The 18,910-nt window shown below is 39.6% G+C and overlaps 2 protein-coding genes across 3 annotated transcripts in view; one reads left to right on the forward strand and one right to left on the reverse strand.

The window, feature by feature from the left end:
* The first annotated feature begins 655 nt into the window (after positions 1-655).
* ghsra (growth hormone secretagogue receptor a) lies at positions 656-6,010 on the forward strand. Its single transcript, XM_036128561.1, has 3 exons — positions 656-1,079; positions 1,379-2,366; positions 4,440-6,010. The coding sequence occupies exons 2-3, from the start codon at positions 1,541-1,543 to the stop codon at positions 4,751-4,753; spliced, it is 1,140 nt and encodes a 379-aa protein (XP_035984454.1). The 5' UTR covers positions 656-1,079; positions 1,379-1,540; the 3' UTR covers positions 4,754-6,010.
* A 5,400-nt stretch (positions 6,011-11,410) lies between these two features.
* fndc3ba (fibronectin type III domain containing 3Ba) overlaps positions 11,411-18,910 on the reverse strand; it is a 69,328-nt gene continuing 61,828 nt past the window's right edge. For both annotated transcript variants that reach the window (XM_012875724.3, XM_036128578.1), the window contains exon 24: positions 11,411-18,428. In XM_012875724.3, the coding sequence (XP_012731178.2) occupies positions 18,117-18,428 (312 nt within the window). In that variant the 3' untranslated portion in view covers positions 11,411-18,116. The remainder of the gene's footprint in view (positions 18,429-18,910) is intronic.

The following is an 18,910-nucleotide window of genomic DNA, read 5'->3' on the forward strand; positions in this document are numbered from 1 at the left end:
TGAATTATAGAAGGAAAACCTGGTAGAAGCTGAAAACGACTTAAGGCCAGAGCAGAGGTTCACCTTCCAGCCAGAGAGCAACCCTTAACATACAACCTGACATACAACAGAATGATTTAGATAAAAACATATGTATATGGTAAAATGGCCCAGTCAAAGTGCAGATGTAAATTATGTTCATAATAAGCGACGGCAGTTTTGGAGTTGCTCTGTATCCACTCTGAGTGCTACAAGAGCAATGGCCAAAACATATTATCATTGTATTCATATCATGTTCCTCCCATTTGACAATAATTCCATAGTCTATCTAAGTCTATATTAAAATACATTTAAAGTCTTTCGTTGGAATTAGTCAAACTTTGAAGGTTCAACAATTCAGCCAAGCATTGTTGTTGTTGTTGTTGTTTTTGGGTTTTTTTGTTGTTGTTTTTTGTCTATTTTTAAGTTTTACTTTTCCTCCTTGTGCTGTGGACCGAAAATGACAACACGTGTCCAGACATCATTGCGCCGACAACTCCAGTAGGTGGTGTTGCAGCGTTAGTGCCACATTGCGCCCCCATTCACCTCCCTCTAGCAGCACCTGATGTTTTTGCGCACTGGGAGTCTGGATCCACACACAGGGCTTATTACACACCGCATCCAAAGCGTCAGAACTGGGAGTGAAGCTGGACCTTTTTTTTAAAAAAAAAAAAAATGTTTTTTAATTATTTTATCTTCAATGTCTTTAAATCTATCTTTCTGAACATGTTGAAAATGCGTTGCACTGTTGTGATTTTTGTCAGTTTGATAAAACTGTGTTTTTTTCGTCGCGTGGAATTTGTTTTCACGGTGGTTGTTTTTTGTCCGTTTGTGTTTGGGTGAATCCGCCCCTCGGTGTCCTCCCAGGATAATCACTCTTCGCTGCTGCCGCATCAGAGGACCCGGGGTCTGACTCACCATCGTTTGCTCCCTATCCAAGTCGTAAAACGGTTTCCTGTTTTGGATAGTGCCCGATGGCAAAAACTATTTATGCCACCTTTACGCATGAAAGATCCGAAGTTGATGTTGGTTCACTCAACAATACAGAATAAGTTGTACATGTAAGTATCATTAAGAGATTTTTTTTTACTAATTTATTTTTCGTTTTGAGTAGAAGACATTTCCTGTTTTACTTTAAATTGTGGTAGTTTTTTTTTTTATTATTATTATTATTGGAGCTTGTGTGTTTTTGATTACTTTGACTCCTGGTTATGATATGAAACGCGGGTGTTTAGAGAACAACTCGTTTCATATATCAGATGGATACCACAAATCTAACCTCAGTTATTTATCAGAGTATAAATGATTTAACTATATTTATGTACCCTATAATTGTTATTATTGTGTTGTTATCCAACAGACGCTTACGCAACGCGCGTCAGGATTTTGGTTTTACGCGCGCCTGCTGTTCTTTGTGATGAACGCTGGAGAGAGCACCTCCAAGGGGCATGAAGACTCTAACTTCCAGGGTGACTTTAGAGAACGGGGGGAGGCCTGGTCCTGTGTATAACCGCGCTGCAGCATGCCCTCCTGGCCCAATGACTCGGAGTGCCTCCCGCGTAACTACAGCTGGGAGGAGACCTACAACACGACGAGCAGCGCTGACCAGCCTGCGCCTCCGCTCAATTTCTACTCAATCCCTCTCCTCACCTTCATCACCGTTGCCTGCTCGCTGTTGTTTCTGGTTGGAGTTACCGGCAATGTCATGACCATCCTGGTGGTGAGCAAATACAGGGACATGCGCACCACCACCAACCTCTACCTGTGCAGCATGGCTGTGTCCGACCTGCTGATTTTCTTTTGCATGCCGCTGGACCTGTACCGCATGTGGAGGTACCGGCCGTGGCGCCTCGGAGACGCGCTCTGCAAACTCTTCCAGTTCGTGTCAGAGTCTTGCACGTACTCCACCATCCTGAACATCACCGCGCTGTCAGTGGAGCGTTACCTGGCTATTTGTTTCCCGCTGCGCGCCAAAGCTCTGGTCACCAAAAGGCGAGTGCGCGCACTGATTTGCATCCTGTGGACGGTGTCCCTGTGTAGTGCAGGACCTGTGTTTGCCCTGGTGGGAGTGGAGATGGACACCATGGAACAGAACCTTGAGTCGAATGAGACTGTGTTTGACGTCGGGGACACGCGGGAGTGCAGGATGACGCACTACGCCGTTGAGTCCGGCCTGATGGGGGCTATGGTGTGGCTGAGCTCGGTGTTTTTCTTCATGCCAGTATTCTGCCTGACAGTGCTATACAGCTTAATTGGCCGTCGGCTGTGGCAGAGGCACAGGGAGACGAGTATGAGCTCCCGTGTGGCACACAGGGACAAAAGTAATAGACAGACCATCAAGATGCTGGGTAAGTTTAAATGTATACAATATTTACTATTCTAATTATATATGCAACTTAGGTTTAATAAATATTTTAGAAGGAAGTGAAACAAGATCAAAAATAAATTTCCTGTTAGTGGTACGTCCTCTTATTGGTAAATTGGCTCACCACCCAGGCCAGTGTGGGATGGGGGTGAAATAAGCCCAAAAGGCGGTCATGGTGCTTCTCAATAAATTTGAATATCATTAAAAAGTCTGTTAATCTCATTGCTTCAGTTCACATAGTATCACACAGCTATATAGCAATCTTGAACTGTTTCTTACTAATAATTCTGATGATCATGGATGGCATGCAAATAAAAACCCTAAACACAGTTTCTAAGACCATTTGAATATATAAGACCAATGGAAATTGTTATGCTATTTTAAGGGTGTGTTAATCACAATATCAAGGTTTTCAGTTCGGGTTTGCCTCTTTGGATTTGAGTTTGGTGTCATTTTGAGTTTATTTTGCATATTTGTTGATTTTTAGGCTCACTTGTGTTCTGTATAGTGAGTTCTTTATTTTGCTAAATACCCATTTTCCTCCTGATTTTGTGTGCTCTACATTTGAATTCTGTACCAACTCACAACATGCCTGTTTTATGGCCTCCAAAGTCACGTAGGAAAATGGTGACTTCACTGTCTTCCAGCAACCACTGACACCCTTCAAAAAGAGTATAAGCCACAAAAGATCCCTGCTAAAGCAAGCTTGTGACTGAGTGCTGCACCAAAGCTTAGTAAGGAAACGTTGAGTGGAAGGGAAGTAGTATGATAGATTAAAGTGACTAAGCAGCATGGATAAAAAAAAGTATTTTTTTTGAATCAAAGTTAGTTAAGATTCCCAAGGCATGGATTGCAGCTTGAGTCAGTGCTTCAAGACCCACCACATTTCCAGCTTCAACTGTTGCCTTCCTTGCGCTAAGCAAGTTGTTTGACGTCCAGTGAGAAGATACCACAGTTAGTGATGGTTTTGTAGAGCCATGTCACAGGATGGTGTGGGTCCACTGTGTTTGATCAAATCCAAAAACAGAAGAGTCCTCTACCAGGATGCAGAAATTCATGCAAAGGGAGGCTCCAGCAAGTAGTACATAAACCCTACTGTACATAGACACTTATGTCTTAAAAATACTTAAACATCCTATATAAACTTTCAATATTTTGAGAACGTAAATTGGACAAACTAACTCAACACTTTGCCTGCAATGATAAAAGTGCAAATACATTCAGTATTGACCAGGGCATTATTGTGCCTGCATGACCAGAAAATTATCCTGATCTAAACCCTTAAGAAGAAAGTTATATGATGTTAAAAGGAAGATGATAAACACTACACCTACCCTCCAATGCTGGTCAGTTTAAAGCTCCTATTAAAACAACATTGGCTTCCTTAACTCCCCAGCACAGCTACACGATGATCCCTTTTTTATTGGTTTTATGTAATATTAAAATTTTCTAACAAACAAAGTTTTGGGTTTTCATTACTTCTAAGCCAGAGGCATCAAGGTTAAATAGAAATACACAATTGGAATATATTTAATGTATTGTGCAACAAATCTTAAGCTAGTTTTACTTTTTAAAAAATCATTACTGTAATAAATGTACTTTTCAATGATGTTCCACTTTATTTAGATGCACTTGTGTGTGACAGCATAATACAACTGCTAAGATATCATTGTCTTTGGTTTTGTTGTGTCACTCCCAGATTATCAGGGGTCCCCATCTGGCCGGCTTTATCAAAAGCTTCTGAGAGGCTCAACGTATTAGACTGATATTAGATAGAAAAGGGTGGTTTTTGAACTACATTAAAAAGAAAGTCCAATTCACTGGTGGGTCTAGATATGGATGAAACAACTCAGGGCAGCAGGGTCTGTGGTGCAGTGCAGGCGCTCTCCTATACAGTTATATGAAATTTTCTATTGCTTATTTGCTTTTCCTGTCAATGTCCCCCCCCCCCCCACCCTCCAAAAAAATTATAATTTTACTGTTTTACCGTGTCTCATTTCTGCTCCCGGTTTTCATTCCTAACTGATTGCTTCTCTTCTTGTTCCTTCTCTCCAAGTGGTAGTGGTGCTGGCCTTTGTTCTGTGCTGGTTACCCTTCCACGTGGGCCGCTACCTGCAGTTCCGCTCCCTGGACGCGCCGTCTCCGCTGCTGTCTGTGCTGTCTGAGTACTGCAGCCTGCTGTCCGTGGTGCTCTTCTACCTGAGTGCGGCGATAAACCCCATCCTCTACAACACCATGTCGTGGAAGTACCGGGGCGCGGCGGCGCGCCTATTTGGCCTGACTGACGGCCAGCCGTCACGCTGCCGCACAGCCAGCACCTTGAAGGGAGACAGCTCCAACGGGTGGACGGAATCCACCGTGAGCTTTTGAACCCAACCCCGTCGATCAAATGGCCTGTAATGAATTAAGGGATCAACTTGAAAGCCATCACTTCTGTCAGAGAGAGGAAAAATCTCCTAGGACTTGCTTTTATTTAGTAAAAGCACGAACCACAGATGGTGAAAATGCTCAAATTATCTCTAATTTTGCTTTAAAATGTTTCACTTCTTGTCAGATTATTTCAGCAAGTGCCATAACATTTGTAACTGAGACTGCTGGAGTGTAAACTACCTTCACACCTCCTGGAAGTGCTTCTTGATCTGAATGTGAACAAAGAGGAGCATATAAACTTTAATATCACATACATCTACAAATGCCTTATATTGTATTCTGGATGACAAAGGAAGCACTGTAGAATTTGAAATTTGTTGCACATCGCTGTACTCCTTCAGAGCGGGGCAAATGTGCAGAGTGAGTGCAAGCATGTGTGTAACTGTGTAGCAGACAGTCTGTGATGCAGACTCTGTGTTTAATCATGTTCCGAAAGACCCTCTATGTAAAGTTTCCAATCCATGCTTGGGTTGATGCTGCAAGCAGGGGGGGTCACACCACTTAGCATGAAAGGTTATTCTGATTTTTTGGTTCCTGAACAGCAGTGCTTTAATTTTGGTTTACATTTTTAGATTAATAGCTTTGTTTATTGTAGGCATGGGCTGGTTATGACTCAGGGTCAGTTTGCCCCTTTGCCAGTTTGTTCCATCATTTAGCACCCACGCGTTGCCATTTCGTCCCTCCCTCCATTTTGTACCTGTGCAATAATCTCTTACCCTCCCGGTAGGTTTTAGTACGTCATCGAATATGAAAAATTCTAAATTATGGGTGAAATCTTACATCCTCCAATACCATGAATATCTGAATAAAATGATATATACAGTGTGCATATGAAAAAGAATACAGGAAAGCCTGTTAAAAAGTGAGTACTTTATTGAGAAATGTCTAGTCTCTTAAAAAAAAAAGTTATTTATTTTCTCCTAAGCAACAAAATGTAATCCAGTTTTGCTCCAGAAAGGATAACTCACCCCCAATTTGACTTTTGTCTTGCTAATAAACTGTATACATGGATGTCCTATGGTGTTTTCCACATATCCCAGTCAGTATTTTGTCCAGAACCATTAGTGTTGTGCCCTCTTAGGGTTTAATGGATATCCTGCATTGAATTACGAATCAGTAGCACTATTAGTTCAAAAGATATTGTGACTTAACCAGAAAAGCTGAGTTCAGCAGCTCTGCTGCTGTGGATTATAGAAGCAGCTCCATCTCAGACATGGCGCCGAGAATAGTGAGCGAGATCTATCTATATATAGAGAGAGATATAGATAGATATATCTATCTATATTTATATATAGATATAGATATATCTATATATTTATACAGAGAGAGAGAGAGATTGTGTGCTCTTGTTTCTCAGGAATGGAAGTGCAGGGGATTTCCTTAGCTCTGAAGGGTTGCACATGGACCCATCCTGTCCTCCACTTTCTCACCGGTGGAGAATCCCACTGCTCATCTCCACCCTTAGCCATGTGTCTCTTGGATTGGCCCACTTTGGTGGCATTTTTCAAAATCTTTCTGGTGGTGAAGTTACATTGCGGTGAGTTACCCTTTTAAGTAAAAGATATCAGCCAAAAATGCATTTTCTTGCTGAGGACACCAATAGCTAGTGTTTGGCTGTGTCGTAGCCATCTGGCAGTCTCTAAACTTGGCCCATGAAAAGTCTGTCCCATTCCTCACTTTCACCTTTGATAAGTTTGAGGGGCTTCTTGTTGTGATCACCTAACACTGTCTCAATGAGATCAAAATGCTGGGCTTTGACTCGGCCCAGGTTTCTTCATTTCTTAACTCTCAGCCAGTCCTCTGTGGATTTACTGGTGTTTTGTGTCATTGTCATGTTTCAGGGTCCAGTTATTCCTCATTATTAATTGCTTTTAACTGATGTTCTTAAATGTTCATCATCTACCGTGAAGTATGGTATAATTCATGGTGGATTATGTGATGAGGGCTATGTAGGGCCTGCTTCAGCCAAGCATCTCCAAACCATGACACCCACACCTCCGTCCTTCACAGTTGGTATTATTTTGCACAGTCGCAGCTCAATTGCAGTTGGTATTAGCTTCTTTTCAGACAGCTATTTTAATCTCACTAGCACTTTCTGTGGGATGTCAAGGACTGAAATGACCGTAATATTGTCTGGATGTATGGTAACACATTTGATCCCCATCCTCCACATGTTGCTACATACTGCTTGTCAGCTGACCAAAAGCAGGCTACTACAGTTGCCTTTCACTCGCAAGAAGTACAGATTAGTCTGTTTGTAAATATTTCCATTTGCAAAAAACATGGTCAGTCATGGAAATATAAAGCAGCTCCAATCACCTCCTTTGTTGAGGAAGCACTGAATTAAAATGATCATTGGAAAACCACAAATGTCGGTAGACTGCAGGCTGGCTACCAGAGCAGATAGGCTGACTAAATGACCAACTATGATCAGCTTGTATTTTGTGTTATCCTAAAAAAGCAAAAGTGAGTCCTTAAAAACCGCTGTGAACGTTTTTATGTTCTGATCAAATACAAAATATAACATTAACTAGCCATGTGCTTTATTACGGACACATTTTCGCTATTCTGTTGTCAACAAACACAGTTAGATCATGTTGTACATTTGAGTTTTTAATTTATGTGTTTAAAGCAAACATGAAACTGGTATTATTTCTAAAGTTTATCATCCTGTGAGAACCTCATACCAGCCCATGCCTCATTAACAGATTAAGATTAGACTCTGTCCGTTGCCAGGCATCGTACAACCTAAAATTGGTCATTTGAGTACGACAAAGGAGAATTTGATGAGGCATATGTTCCTGGTTTTCACCATGTAACCCTTAGAAAATGATTCTGAATGTACTGTGACTGTTTTACTGCACTGCAAAAAACACAAACAGGTTGGTTTTTATTATTCAACGTCGTCATACCTAAAAACCAAGCTCAGTCTGTGAATTTGGTATTTGGACAGCTCTAATATGGCAGATTTAGCATTTTCTTACACAATGTCTGAACTTGTCAGCTAAATTCAAATTGGTTATTTAAATTCGTCTTGCAGTTTGACTGGGTCAATCGGTTTTGCTTAAACAAATTATTTTATATTATTTTTCCCTGCCATTTTTTAAGAACCTTTATGCTTTGGCTTAATTTTTTTCATGACAGCATTAGGCCTTTGCCTATTCACTACTCCGTCAGGGCTTTAGCTTTAGTGTAAATTTCTGCTACTCCAAAAAATTAACATACACCATGTTTTGCCTGATTTTTACAACAAAAAAGATCACTACATAATAAATTAAGCGCTCATTCATCTTTTTGGGGGAATTTTGTCATATTAAAATGTGTCTGCTGTATATGTGTTAATAAACAGCAATTTAAAACATTTGAACTTAAAAAAAGAGAAGCTTAATGTGCTGTGCTCTTGTTACATACTAAGGCTGTGTTTAGCAGCCATGGTTTCTATTCCTGCTGCCTTTGAAAGTGATTATTATTAAAAGTAGGGAAGTGTTAATTCATTTAGAGGAGTGTGCCATATGTCTTGGCATCATTTGGTCCGATGAACAGTCTGTAAACTATGATGTTATTCCCCGCTTTAGCTTGTAAATAGATGCTATATAAGGCTTAATTCTGTGCAGCAGTCAAAATCACCACAGCAGTGCACTGGATTTAACACGTGGCCTCTTGGCAGTAAAGAATGTATTTCTGCTAAATGAACTTTTCTGATTGTACATACTGTTAACAGGATGACATATTTATTAATGTACTAAATGTATGACGATTAAAAGAAGACATTATGTTTTTTTTGTTAACTGTGACATTATCTGCTGGTTAATGTATCTGTGTATTACAAAGTTGTGTTCAATTACAAAGAAGGAAAACAAATCTATTTTCTTTCATGCACAATATCTGTACTTGTAGATGGCATATGGGGAAACAGCAACATTTTGTGCCTAGGGGTGTGAGATATTACATATCAGACCTTGACTGGTTCATATAATGATTCCCCCATGTGCTCCTGGTTTACAATCATGAGATGATGCTAATCAGAATCACAGCAGCGTGAGGTCTGTCATCTTAGCTAGTATTAAGCCTTGGTGACCACCAGGACTAACACCAGCATATTACTTCGGATGGCCTCAAAGACCCTAGAGTGGCTGACATCAACAACGGATTAAAGCCCCCCTCAGTCGCCTCTGAGGTCAACCAGGTGCACAAAAACAAAAGAGAATCTGCCAGGACCTTTTTAATAAACGGAAATCAGTTGATATGTAACATTACATAATGAAAAAAAGTGAGTATACAATGTAGACTGCGTGGTGAAGCAGTTGGTAAGTGTTTTGGAGTGAGAAGACCCTGGGTTTGAATCCTGGCCTTGAGTCTACATGTTCAAGCATCAGTTCCCTCCTGCTACTCTTGCTTCCTCCCACAGTCCATGACTCTTACTTTAATTGGACTCTTTAAATTGCCCCTAGGTATGAAAGTGTACATGCTTGATTGTTTGTTCTGTGGGTCCCTGTGTTGCCCTGAGTTGGGCTGAGTAAATATCCAGGGTGTATCCAACCTCTTCCCCAATTACCAATGAAGATGGGCATCTCCCCTCGTGAGAAAGTGTTGCCCTGAAGCAGGAAGAACCTAGGTTCAAATCCTAGCCTGGGGTCTTTTTAACCTAGCAAGCCAGATTGATAATGTGTAGAAATCTATGTTCTGCACATTATCAATCTGGGTCAGCTCCAATCGAATTTGTTCAGGAAAAGGAGGGACATTCAACAGAACTCTCTGAGCTGATTGGGCTAAGTGACACCTAGTGCCTGCCTACCAAAGGTCTGTTTTAGCCAATCACGGTGTCAGATGAAAATGTAAGCAGCACGCGTCATGAGAAACCCCAACAACGTAAGATGGCCAATGCACTTCTTGCTGTGAAAAAGTGAAAAAATGAGGGACCATCGAGTTAAAAAAATAAATAAATTGTGGGATGAAGCCCATCTTCTCCCTCTGTACCCTCGTCATCCCACTGGAAGTTGATTCTGCACCTGTCTCAAATTTTGTGCACACTCTAAACAGGTTTTCTTCCACAATTAACCTATATTTGACTCCATCCATCTTCATGTTAACTCTGACATGCTTCCCCTTCTCTGTTGAAGAAAAGCATCCTCACGGCATGATGCTCCCACCACGTTTCAACGTTAGAATAGTGTATCCAGAGTGGTGTGCAGTGTTAGCTTTCTGCTGTGACTAGGATTAAAGGGGGGGGGGGGATAGCTTTGGCCTCATCTAAGCCAAGCACCTTCCTCTGCACGCTTACTGTGTACCACAAAGTGCTTCTGGAAACATTTCTTTCAGCAATATCTTTCTTCTTGCCAGATTGGTGGATTGCACAACCAAGACGGACTCTCCCACCTGAGCTGTGGGTCTCTGAAGCTCCCCCAGAGTTATAGAATGCTCATTCCAGTTTGATGCAACCATTGTACAAGTGAATAAAAAACCAACAATAACAGACAACAGAGATGCTATTCCATCAGTGAATCAATGAAATATTAGCCATTGAGTGTAGGAAAATAATTGAAGATAAGAGAAAAGGCTAAGGGCTGAATTAAATTAAGATTTTGCTACCAATGTCACTGTGTTCCATAACATGTGTTTTAGAGGCTGATGATTGCCAGTGTGCAAACAAATCTCAATGATTCAGCTGCAATTGTGCAATCACACACACACACGCCTGCTCAGAGGCGCTAAAATGTTATACAGAAAGGATTTTAAAATTGATCCACCATCAGGTGGAATCACCATTTGTAATACTGCAGAAACACAGGCTGACCACATAAGGACTAAATGCTGCAAGGGTCAGAGTAAGACCATGATTAACTCAATGTGTTTTCATTTTATAGTTAATTTACTTGCAAAATATTCTACATTCCACACTGGACCAATGCTATGAGATTCAAAGATGATGCTTCATCAAGATAAAAAATAAAAACTCTTCATGGCTAATCTTTTCAAAAGTGAATTGAATTTACCCTCAACAGAGATACCTTTAAAACTCACGTTAAACTTTGAGAAACCTCAGTTCTATTTATAAAAACCTTTTTTGTTTTCTTGACATCAGGGCTTCTTTGGATTGAGACCAGCATTAAAGTACAATATAGACTGGTCTAAATTATTCTAAATTATTCTAGTGATTGCGGGTGCATTAAAACAAAGGGTACTTTCAGTTCTTTTTAAAAAATATTGTTGAAATCAATTTATGCTTCCATCTAGCTAATTTACAATTCAATCATTTGTTTTAAAGTCTCATAATCAAAACCTCGGAGAAACCTCTCCAGCCTCAGGTCTTTCCTATCACAGGTTTTCCTCCACCTTCCCATTAAGTCTGACAGTTTCCCCCATTCCTTCTGCAGAAAGGAATCCCCACCATGGTTCACCATCAGGATGGCGTGTTCAGTGATGTGCAGTGTTAGTATAACATAATGCCACATAAAGTGTTTTCCACAAAGACAGTCAGTTACGGTCTCATTTGACCAAAACGCCTTCCTGCACATCTCTGAAGCATCTTCTATGTAAGGAGGATGGGAATAAGCAATGATATAAAGAGGAAACAAAATAAAACAAATACAATGCAAGTCAGAAAAAATTAAAACATTTATTGGGCATAAATATATTATATATACGCTACCGATACAGTTACGTCTTACATACATAGGGTAGTATTTGCAAAAATCTATACATTAAAATCGATATGGCAGTTTCTTTTTATATAATGCATATGAAATTGTCTAACATTTACAATACAAGAAACAAAATGCATGAAATTTTTTATCTTTTTTTTTCTTCTTTGTGTCAAATCGTAGACCATGACAACACTGGAATGTTTGCTCTAAAATCGTGAGGTAAAAATATCTCTCTTTTTTTTCCTTTTATGCGTCTTGCCTCAGAAAATATTTAAATACCTGTGAGTCTCTGTCAAATTGCCAAATGTCTCAGTTATAACCTCCACTTCCTGTAAAATGTACATAAAAAAAAATAGTTAAAAGAAATAAAAACTGATCAGAAGGCACAGACGGGGGGGGGGTTGCTGGGCTAAAACATTGTCTCTTATTCTGGACATAGCCACAAAATGTGCAGGACCATCAGGGTCTGGGTGAGTGGGTTTCCTAAAAGATAAAAAACAGCATTTGGAAAAACAAACAGACGAACCAAAAAGTAAAAAAAAATAAAAATAAAAAAACATTAAGGGATATACAAAACCTGTCAGATTGTTCAACACTAAGATAACTGGCCTGCTGGTGACAGAAGGACACCTCTGCTCTTACACTGGGGTATTAAGGCTCAAAGAGGGAAACTAAACGGGGTTAATAAAGACAGGGAGACTCACATGTCACAAGTCGATTAATATGCAACAGTCTAGGCAGACACACAATGAGCATATCTGGCAAAGGCACGGTACGCCTTGTGAAGTGTACTTTCCTCGGTGCTGTAGTTTGCGTTCTGCTGGGAGCCGTGCTCCAGTAATGTCACAGTGATGCCATCGGGAGGATAATGCCAATGAACTTAACAGTAAGCGTTGGCAGTAGTGTTTTTTTTTTTTTTAATAGAGCAAAGGATCCATTGCCTCCCACTCGTAACCTCATCATGTCAAATGCTCAACATAAAAAAAGTGCTTCAACTCTGTTAGTCATAATGTATTTACCATCTTACTCTATAGCTCTATAGATATCTCTGTATATTATCTCTTAGCAAAACAATGGATTGGAAAAAAAGAAGAAAATTAAAAAAAAAACTCTATACTATCACTATACCAGCACCTAACTGCATAAGGAATCATCAAAATTATTTTTGCTGACACCAGGCTGTGGCTCAATTCGCCCCTTCACCAGTTCATACCTCTGTTCTGAAACAGCTTAACCATTTTGTATGCACTTAATTGAACTGTTGCAAATCTGCCGATGGTTTGTTGTAGTTAAGCCTTTTTGTCATGAATTATGACGATAAGTGGTTATAAACATGCTTCAAACGGATGTGGAATCCAACTGTTTAATACACAGACCCTTAAAAGTGTACACAACCCTGTTGAATGGCAGGTTTCTGACTGGGTGTAAAAGATGTCATAACCTGGTTATGGAAATGTGCGCAACCTTAAACTAGAACTCTGCTGAAATACCTTCTCATTTGATTTGAGCTTTTTATCTTCTTCAGTTTACACTTGCCATCAATTACAGTGTATTACGTATATTTTATCCTTTTGCCAAAGCTACAAAGGATCAAAATGATCTGAATGTACAAAAGTATCAATCAGAAGAAGGGGACAAAGATTTCCACAGTATTACTTTACATACCATGGCACAGTTAAGAGTTTGGAGAAGGCATGCCACTATTGTGACATTATAAAAACCAGGTGCTTCTCCAAATTCTTAAATAGACTTGATATAAACTAGTCAGTTGAACAAGAAACCTACAGCAACAATGGACAATGCTGGAGGACTAACTGAGATGAGGCTGCGGAAACTGTCTCTTGTATTCTTTATATGTCTTGGCTATGGAGTAAGGTTGCAAGAGAAAAAACTCTTTTGCTCCAGAGAAAACTTCCAGTTGTAGCAAAACTTTCCTAATGAGCTTACGGAATAACGTGATATAGTCTGATGAAACCAAACTTGAGGTTTTGGACCACAATTCCAACAGATCCGACTAGCACAACACTTCACTGCACATCACCAAAAGAATGGCGTAACTACAGTAAAATATGGTGGAGGCAGCTTCATGTCATAGTGTTATTTTCTTTCAGCTGTAACTGAGATTTTTACCTATATAAATAAAATTGTGAACCGCTTTGGTCATAGACTATTGCTAAATAAGACTTGTACGCTAAATTAAATCAAAAGCTGCTTAGTTCAACAGTGTGTATAGTTATACAACCTAATTATTCCTTCCTTATATATATTTTAACCCCTCTCAGATTTGTTTGTTTTGCAGAATGATATAGTTCACACTATACATCAAAATGTTGACAGATTTGTCAGTAAATTATAACAGCCTTTTTTATTAGGGTTCTGTACACTTTTGATCGCAGCTTTGGCTAAATAAAAGGTGACAGGTTAAGACCCTCTGATAAAATGAAAATAGCTAAGTGTCTTCATTCTTGAAGATATTGTTTATTAGAGTTATAAACCCACATTTCTTACATTAGACCATCAGCAGAATCTTTTGCAAAGGTACGAGAGGGCGAACGGGCGAAATGACCAGCACCAGCACATTTGCCGTTTTCTTTAAATTTAAATGTGAAATCAATTTAAAAAAATATTCCTACAAAATGTGGGGGCTCAACATTTTCTTTTTCTGTATTTTTTTTTTTAAATGGCACAATTTCGATTTGTAAAACACAATAAAAAACATGATATCTAAAAAAAAATAAAGAAAAAAAGCATCATCACAGATCAAGTTAATGTTTTGTTCCGTTTGAGAGAGCAATAGTAATAATAATAATAATAGGCGTTATGGTGTATTACAGAAGAACATCACAGAACCCTCTAGACAGCAGCAACATCTAGAGATCATACAAACGCTGCACTTTGGATTTAAAAACAGTAAAATAATATATCAGAAGCTTCAATATAACACTATTAAGAACAACAAAAATGAAAAAAAAAAAAGCCAAGGGCAGAAATATTTATCCCCATTTGAAGGAACTTGAAGTGACACTAAGGTCTGGCTTGCTACATGTGTCTCTAAGCGTTACAAGAATCCATAGGCATTTGGTTACATGTCTGAAATGGCAATGCTTGAACTGATGAGCAAGAGAAATACTTAAAGGGTTACTGAGATAAGGAATGCTGGCCTTAATCATACAATCTAACATACATCCATTAAAAAAAAAACATGCTACAAGAATAAAAATTAGTATATAACTACACTTGTCTCTTAATCTTTAAACAATAAATAAATGAAGATTGCACTGTAATTGGCATGTAAAGTACTGTATGCAAATATATAGTATAAATAAAACCTAGAAAAGAACTCTACCTTGACTTTCCCATCAACTTTGGCAAAGATTTTTTTTTTTTTTCTGAGCTAGTAAACCGCTTTGCTTACTGACACATACAAAGCAAGGCACAGCGAAGACAGGACGAGATACAGCGTCAGGGGGGGTAAGAAGAAGGAGGACAGCAGGAAAAGGATGGTTAATATAGTGATGAAGATGATGATGATGATGATGACAGCTATGAGGATGATAGATAGAACTCCCCTTCTGTAAGGCCTTATCCCTGAGGTACGTTACAGGCTGCCAATCAGAGCTAATCAACCCCTCTGCCTCCCATTCAGTCTCGCCAACAACCCCCCCCCATGACTGAAGTAGGCATGTCTAACATTAATAACGCAGATTGAGAGACTTCTTTGGATTATCATGGTATGATAAACATGGTTTGTACCTTGGCTTTGATGTAAAGATTTGTTGGGGGGAGCAGGCATGAGACAGGATAGGGATGGTCAGGGGCGGTTATTTTCGTATGTCACAATGCCCTGTTCTGTTGAGCTGTGTTCTGTCCAAGGCTTGTTTGGTTAGTGAAGATTAGTTCAAGTCCTCAGAGATCATGTCTGTCTGAGCAGAGATCACAGACTTGCTACTGCTCTGATTACACATCAATAAAGCACCTTTTAATAGAGAAAGAGTGAGCAATGTGGAAGAAGCAGAGAGACTGGATGGATCGAAAGCAGGCGAGAAGTAGGCAGAGCCAAAAAAAAAAAAAAAAGGATTAATTACCAATGGTCAGGAGATGAGCAAAGAGGAAAAGAGTCTTTAAATGTATCGATTCACAGACACGTTGCAAGAAGGAACCGCTTCAGCGTTCGTACTAAATGTCTGCAGAACAAAGCACAAGCTAATTTCTAATACTTCTAAGCTTCTCCCGGTTTACAAACGTAGATGGCAGAGAAGGACGCTGACACGTTGCAAGCACCTCTTATCCAAAATTATGCTACAGATAAAGAGGGTGAAGTAATGACATCTGAGAAGAGCGAGCCCCGGGGTGTTACGAGGGATCAAACATGTGCCTGGCCAACTCCTTCCATAGAAAAACAGCAGGCGATTACAATCCAAGCCTGGTTTCCTGGAGTCGACAAATGCCCAACATAAAGTCCAGATTCTGACCTTAGAGTGGTATTAAAAAGGAATGCGGAGGTCCTGATCAAAAGGTTATAAGCAGTTGATAGTTTACCTGCAGTATATGGCACCTAAATTTAGCATAAATCCAGAGTATACGGTCCCAGATGCGGAAGCTGACAGTTAGCCCTACAGGGGACACACCAATGGGGACTTCTACGTCTTAAAACAACACAAATTGAAAAATCCTCACTATAGTTGATGCCAACGCTATTTCATGAACACCATTTTAAACAACTGTTCTTGTAGTGAGCGATTATTTACACAGAAGAGATGAATTTTACAGAAGAAATGAAGGTTGGAGGCAATGCACCACTAATTAACTTCCTCTGTGAAACACATACTAGGAGGGTTTAAAACATTTCAGGCCGTATCATTTGCCCGATCCTAAAAAGTCAGGTGGCGGAACTAGACATTAAACCATATTTCTTGTTTAATTGTAGTGAATCCATCTCGTAGCTGTTGCAGTTCAAGCTAATAAATTCCTGGATGTGAAGACGAGGCTTTAAATTGAAGTCCCTATATCCGTTTGAGACTCATATCTTGAAGTAAGACTGGAAGTACTTCTTGAGTTGTTGCTTGGTTGTTTGACAGGAAGTGTTCCCATCACTTCCAAATTGTTAGTGTGGAAATTATTTTGTGTTTGTGGTAGAAAAAAGCGAAAGGATTACGGACAATTAAAAAAAATGACCTGTAAACAATGTGGGAATACTGCTCCTGGCTAACTGTTAGCCAGTAATGAGGATAAAGTTTGCATTTTTAAAAGAAGAAAACTGCAACTGATAGACAGGTTAAACCTGGACCAAACCATTCCACACTGATCACAGATTCTTTAAAACACAGTTTGTAAAATCTGAAACCTTTAGTCTGTGAAAAAAAACAACTAGATTCCAATTATTTCAAAGAATATTCCTAAGATCTTGTCTTGTTTCATTTTCGTAAAGACAATATTGGGTCATCCATTGCAAAAACTACCGTTAATGACGACTGTTTAATTGTCACAAAAGATCATTTGCATAAACTGCTTTGAAGTTTTTTGGGATTTGAGTTTTACAGTAGTAGATACCTTTGGTCTAGGCCCCTCCCCAGACTAGCTGTTAGCTTCTGATTTTGAGACCAACTAATCTGGATTTATACTAAATGAAAATGCCAAGATGGTTATCTAATGCAGGCTATGTGTTAACTGCAAACAAAGTCTTATCAGAACCTAACTTAAAATATCCTGAACTATCCCTTTTAGCACAATTTTAATTGTTAGACTGCCCTTAGAGCTTCTACTTTTGTGCACCTAGTCCTCTCCTTTCCCCCTTTTACACTACGACCTTACTCTGCCATCATTTTTTTACAACAATATACACGTTTTTCATTCTTTCTCTGACACTATGAAATCACAGGATAGCAGCATCTTACACCATACATGGATTGCATCGCTTTGGTAGCTGAATGTGTGAATGACTGAATGGCAAAAGCTGAGCTGGTATGACTGTGTTCTTCAAAATGGAAAAGTGTTATTTCTCATTGTCTTTGCAAAAGTGTAACTCTGTATGTGTGCACGGTTATGTACAGAGGTTTCCATGGAAATGTGTGTGTTTTGGTCAGATGGTGCAGATTGTTTGACCTGACCGACAGCCTGTAGAGAATTAACCAACTGAATAAGTAGGAAAAGCTAAAGCTTTAAAAGGCCGACATTTGAATATGGCTGAATGATTACAGACTGCAGCAAACAAAAAGTAAGGCAATGATGGCAGAGAAATATATGTGTTTTCTACTGAATATGTAGACATATAAAATAAAAATAAAAAAACATGCAAGTCAGTCTTAGGAGCAAGTGTTTTGCTCACGCTTATTTTAAGGCTTGATTATCAGTTTTCTTTCCCAACTGAGGTACAGCCAAGATCAAGCTTCCCTCGACAGAAATCCTTAACAAAAGAGACAAACACGACAGAGGTGTGAAAGAAAATGACACTGAAATGGGTAAAGGCAGAGGAAAAATGGAGAAGCCTGAATCAATACTTTGACTACAAAAAAAAGCGGCATATATAGCCTTAAAAATACATCTCAAGTGTTTTTGTGATTTCAATCTGTTCTTTCATAGACATTTGTAAAAGTTCATTTCTGTGATTTGTTTTTTTTTTTTTTTTGATTTCGCTTTCTATCCTATAGGTAAAAATTCCCTCACTTCATGAAGAAGTACTGTAGCAGGCAGGCGATGAGGATGGACAGACCGGCGAACACGCACACAATCAGCGCCGCAAAGCGCTCGTCGCTTGAGATAAGGCCCGCCCCCTTGCTCGTTTCCAAAGCGTAATGCTCTCCCGACGACGCCGACTCTTGCCGGCGGAGCGTGAACAGGGAGGAGGGGCTCAGCGGCCCGCACAGCTCCTGGTGCGTGTCCCGGCACTGGCGACAGGCGCCCACTCGGAAACGATAGTCTGTGTTTGCCTGAAGGCTGGATACTTGGAATGAACCTTCTTCTCCCTTGAAAATCTGCAAGGGAAGGATGAGAGGACAAATTCAGAGAAGTTCTGCAGACGTGGTAAAGCACTTTACAATTGTGAAGCGCAAAGAAAATGAAGAACGGGTTTCCAAAAAAAAAATTTTTAAACAAAAATCTGAAAAATGTGTTTTTACTCAGTAACTAAGAGATCCAGTCGAGCTTTGGAGGAGTGTCAGAGAGACACAGCTCAGTTGGGAGAATTGTTTTGCTCACATGAGAACAAAATGTAACTTTTTGGCCTACATATGCTATATGTTAAATGTGGCAGGAAACTAAAATTGCCCGTCACTGACAAACTTCAAAATATCTCCTAGTGAACACAGCCAGTGAGTGAGTGAGCATAAAAGTATTGCCACGAATAATTTCCTTTCTCTTCCATTTCAAAATTTCTATTGAAGGGTACATGTATGCATTTTATTTATCCATTTGCGTTTTTAGTCCATGTTTTTTTTAAAACGTGCTAAAATGCAAC

Source organism: Fundulus heteroclitus, unplaced genomic scaffold (assembly GCF_011125445.2).
Source record: "Fundulus heteroclitus isolate FHET01 unplaced genomic scaffold, MU-UCD_Fhet_4.1 scaffold_100, whole genome shotgun sequence".
Lineage (NCBI taxonomy): Eukaryota > Metazoa > Chordata > Actinopteri > Cyprinodontiformes > Fundulidae > Fundulus > Fundulus heteroclitus.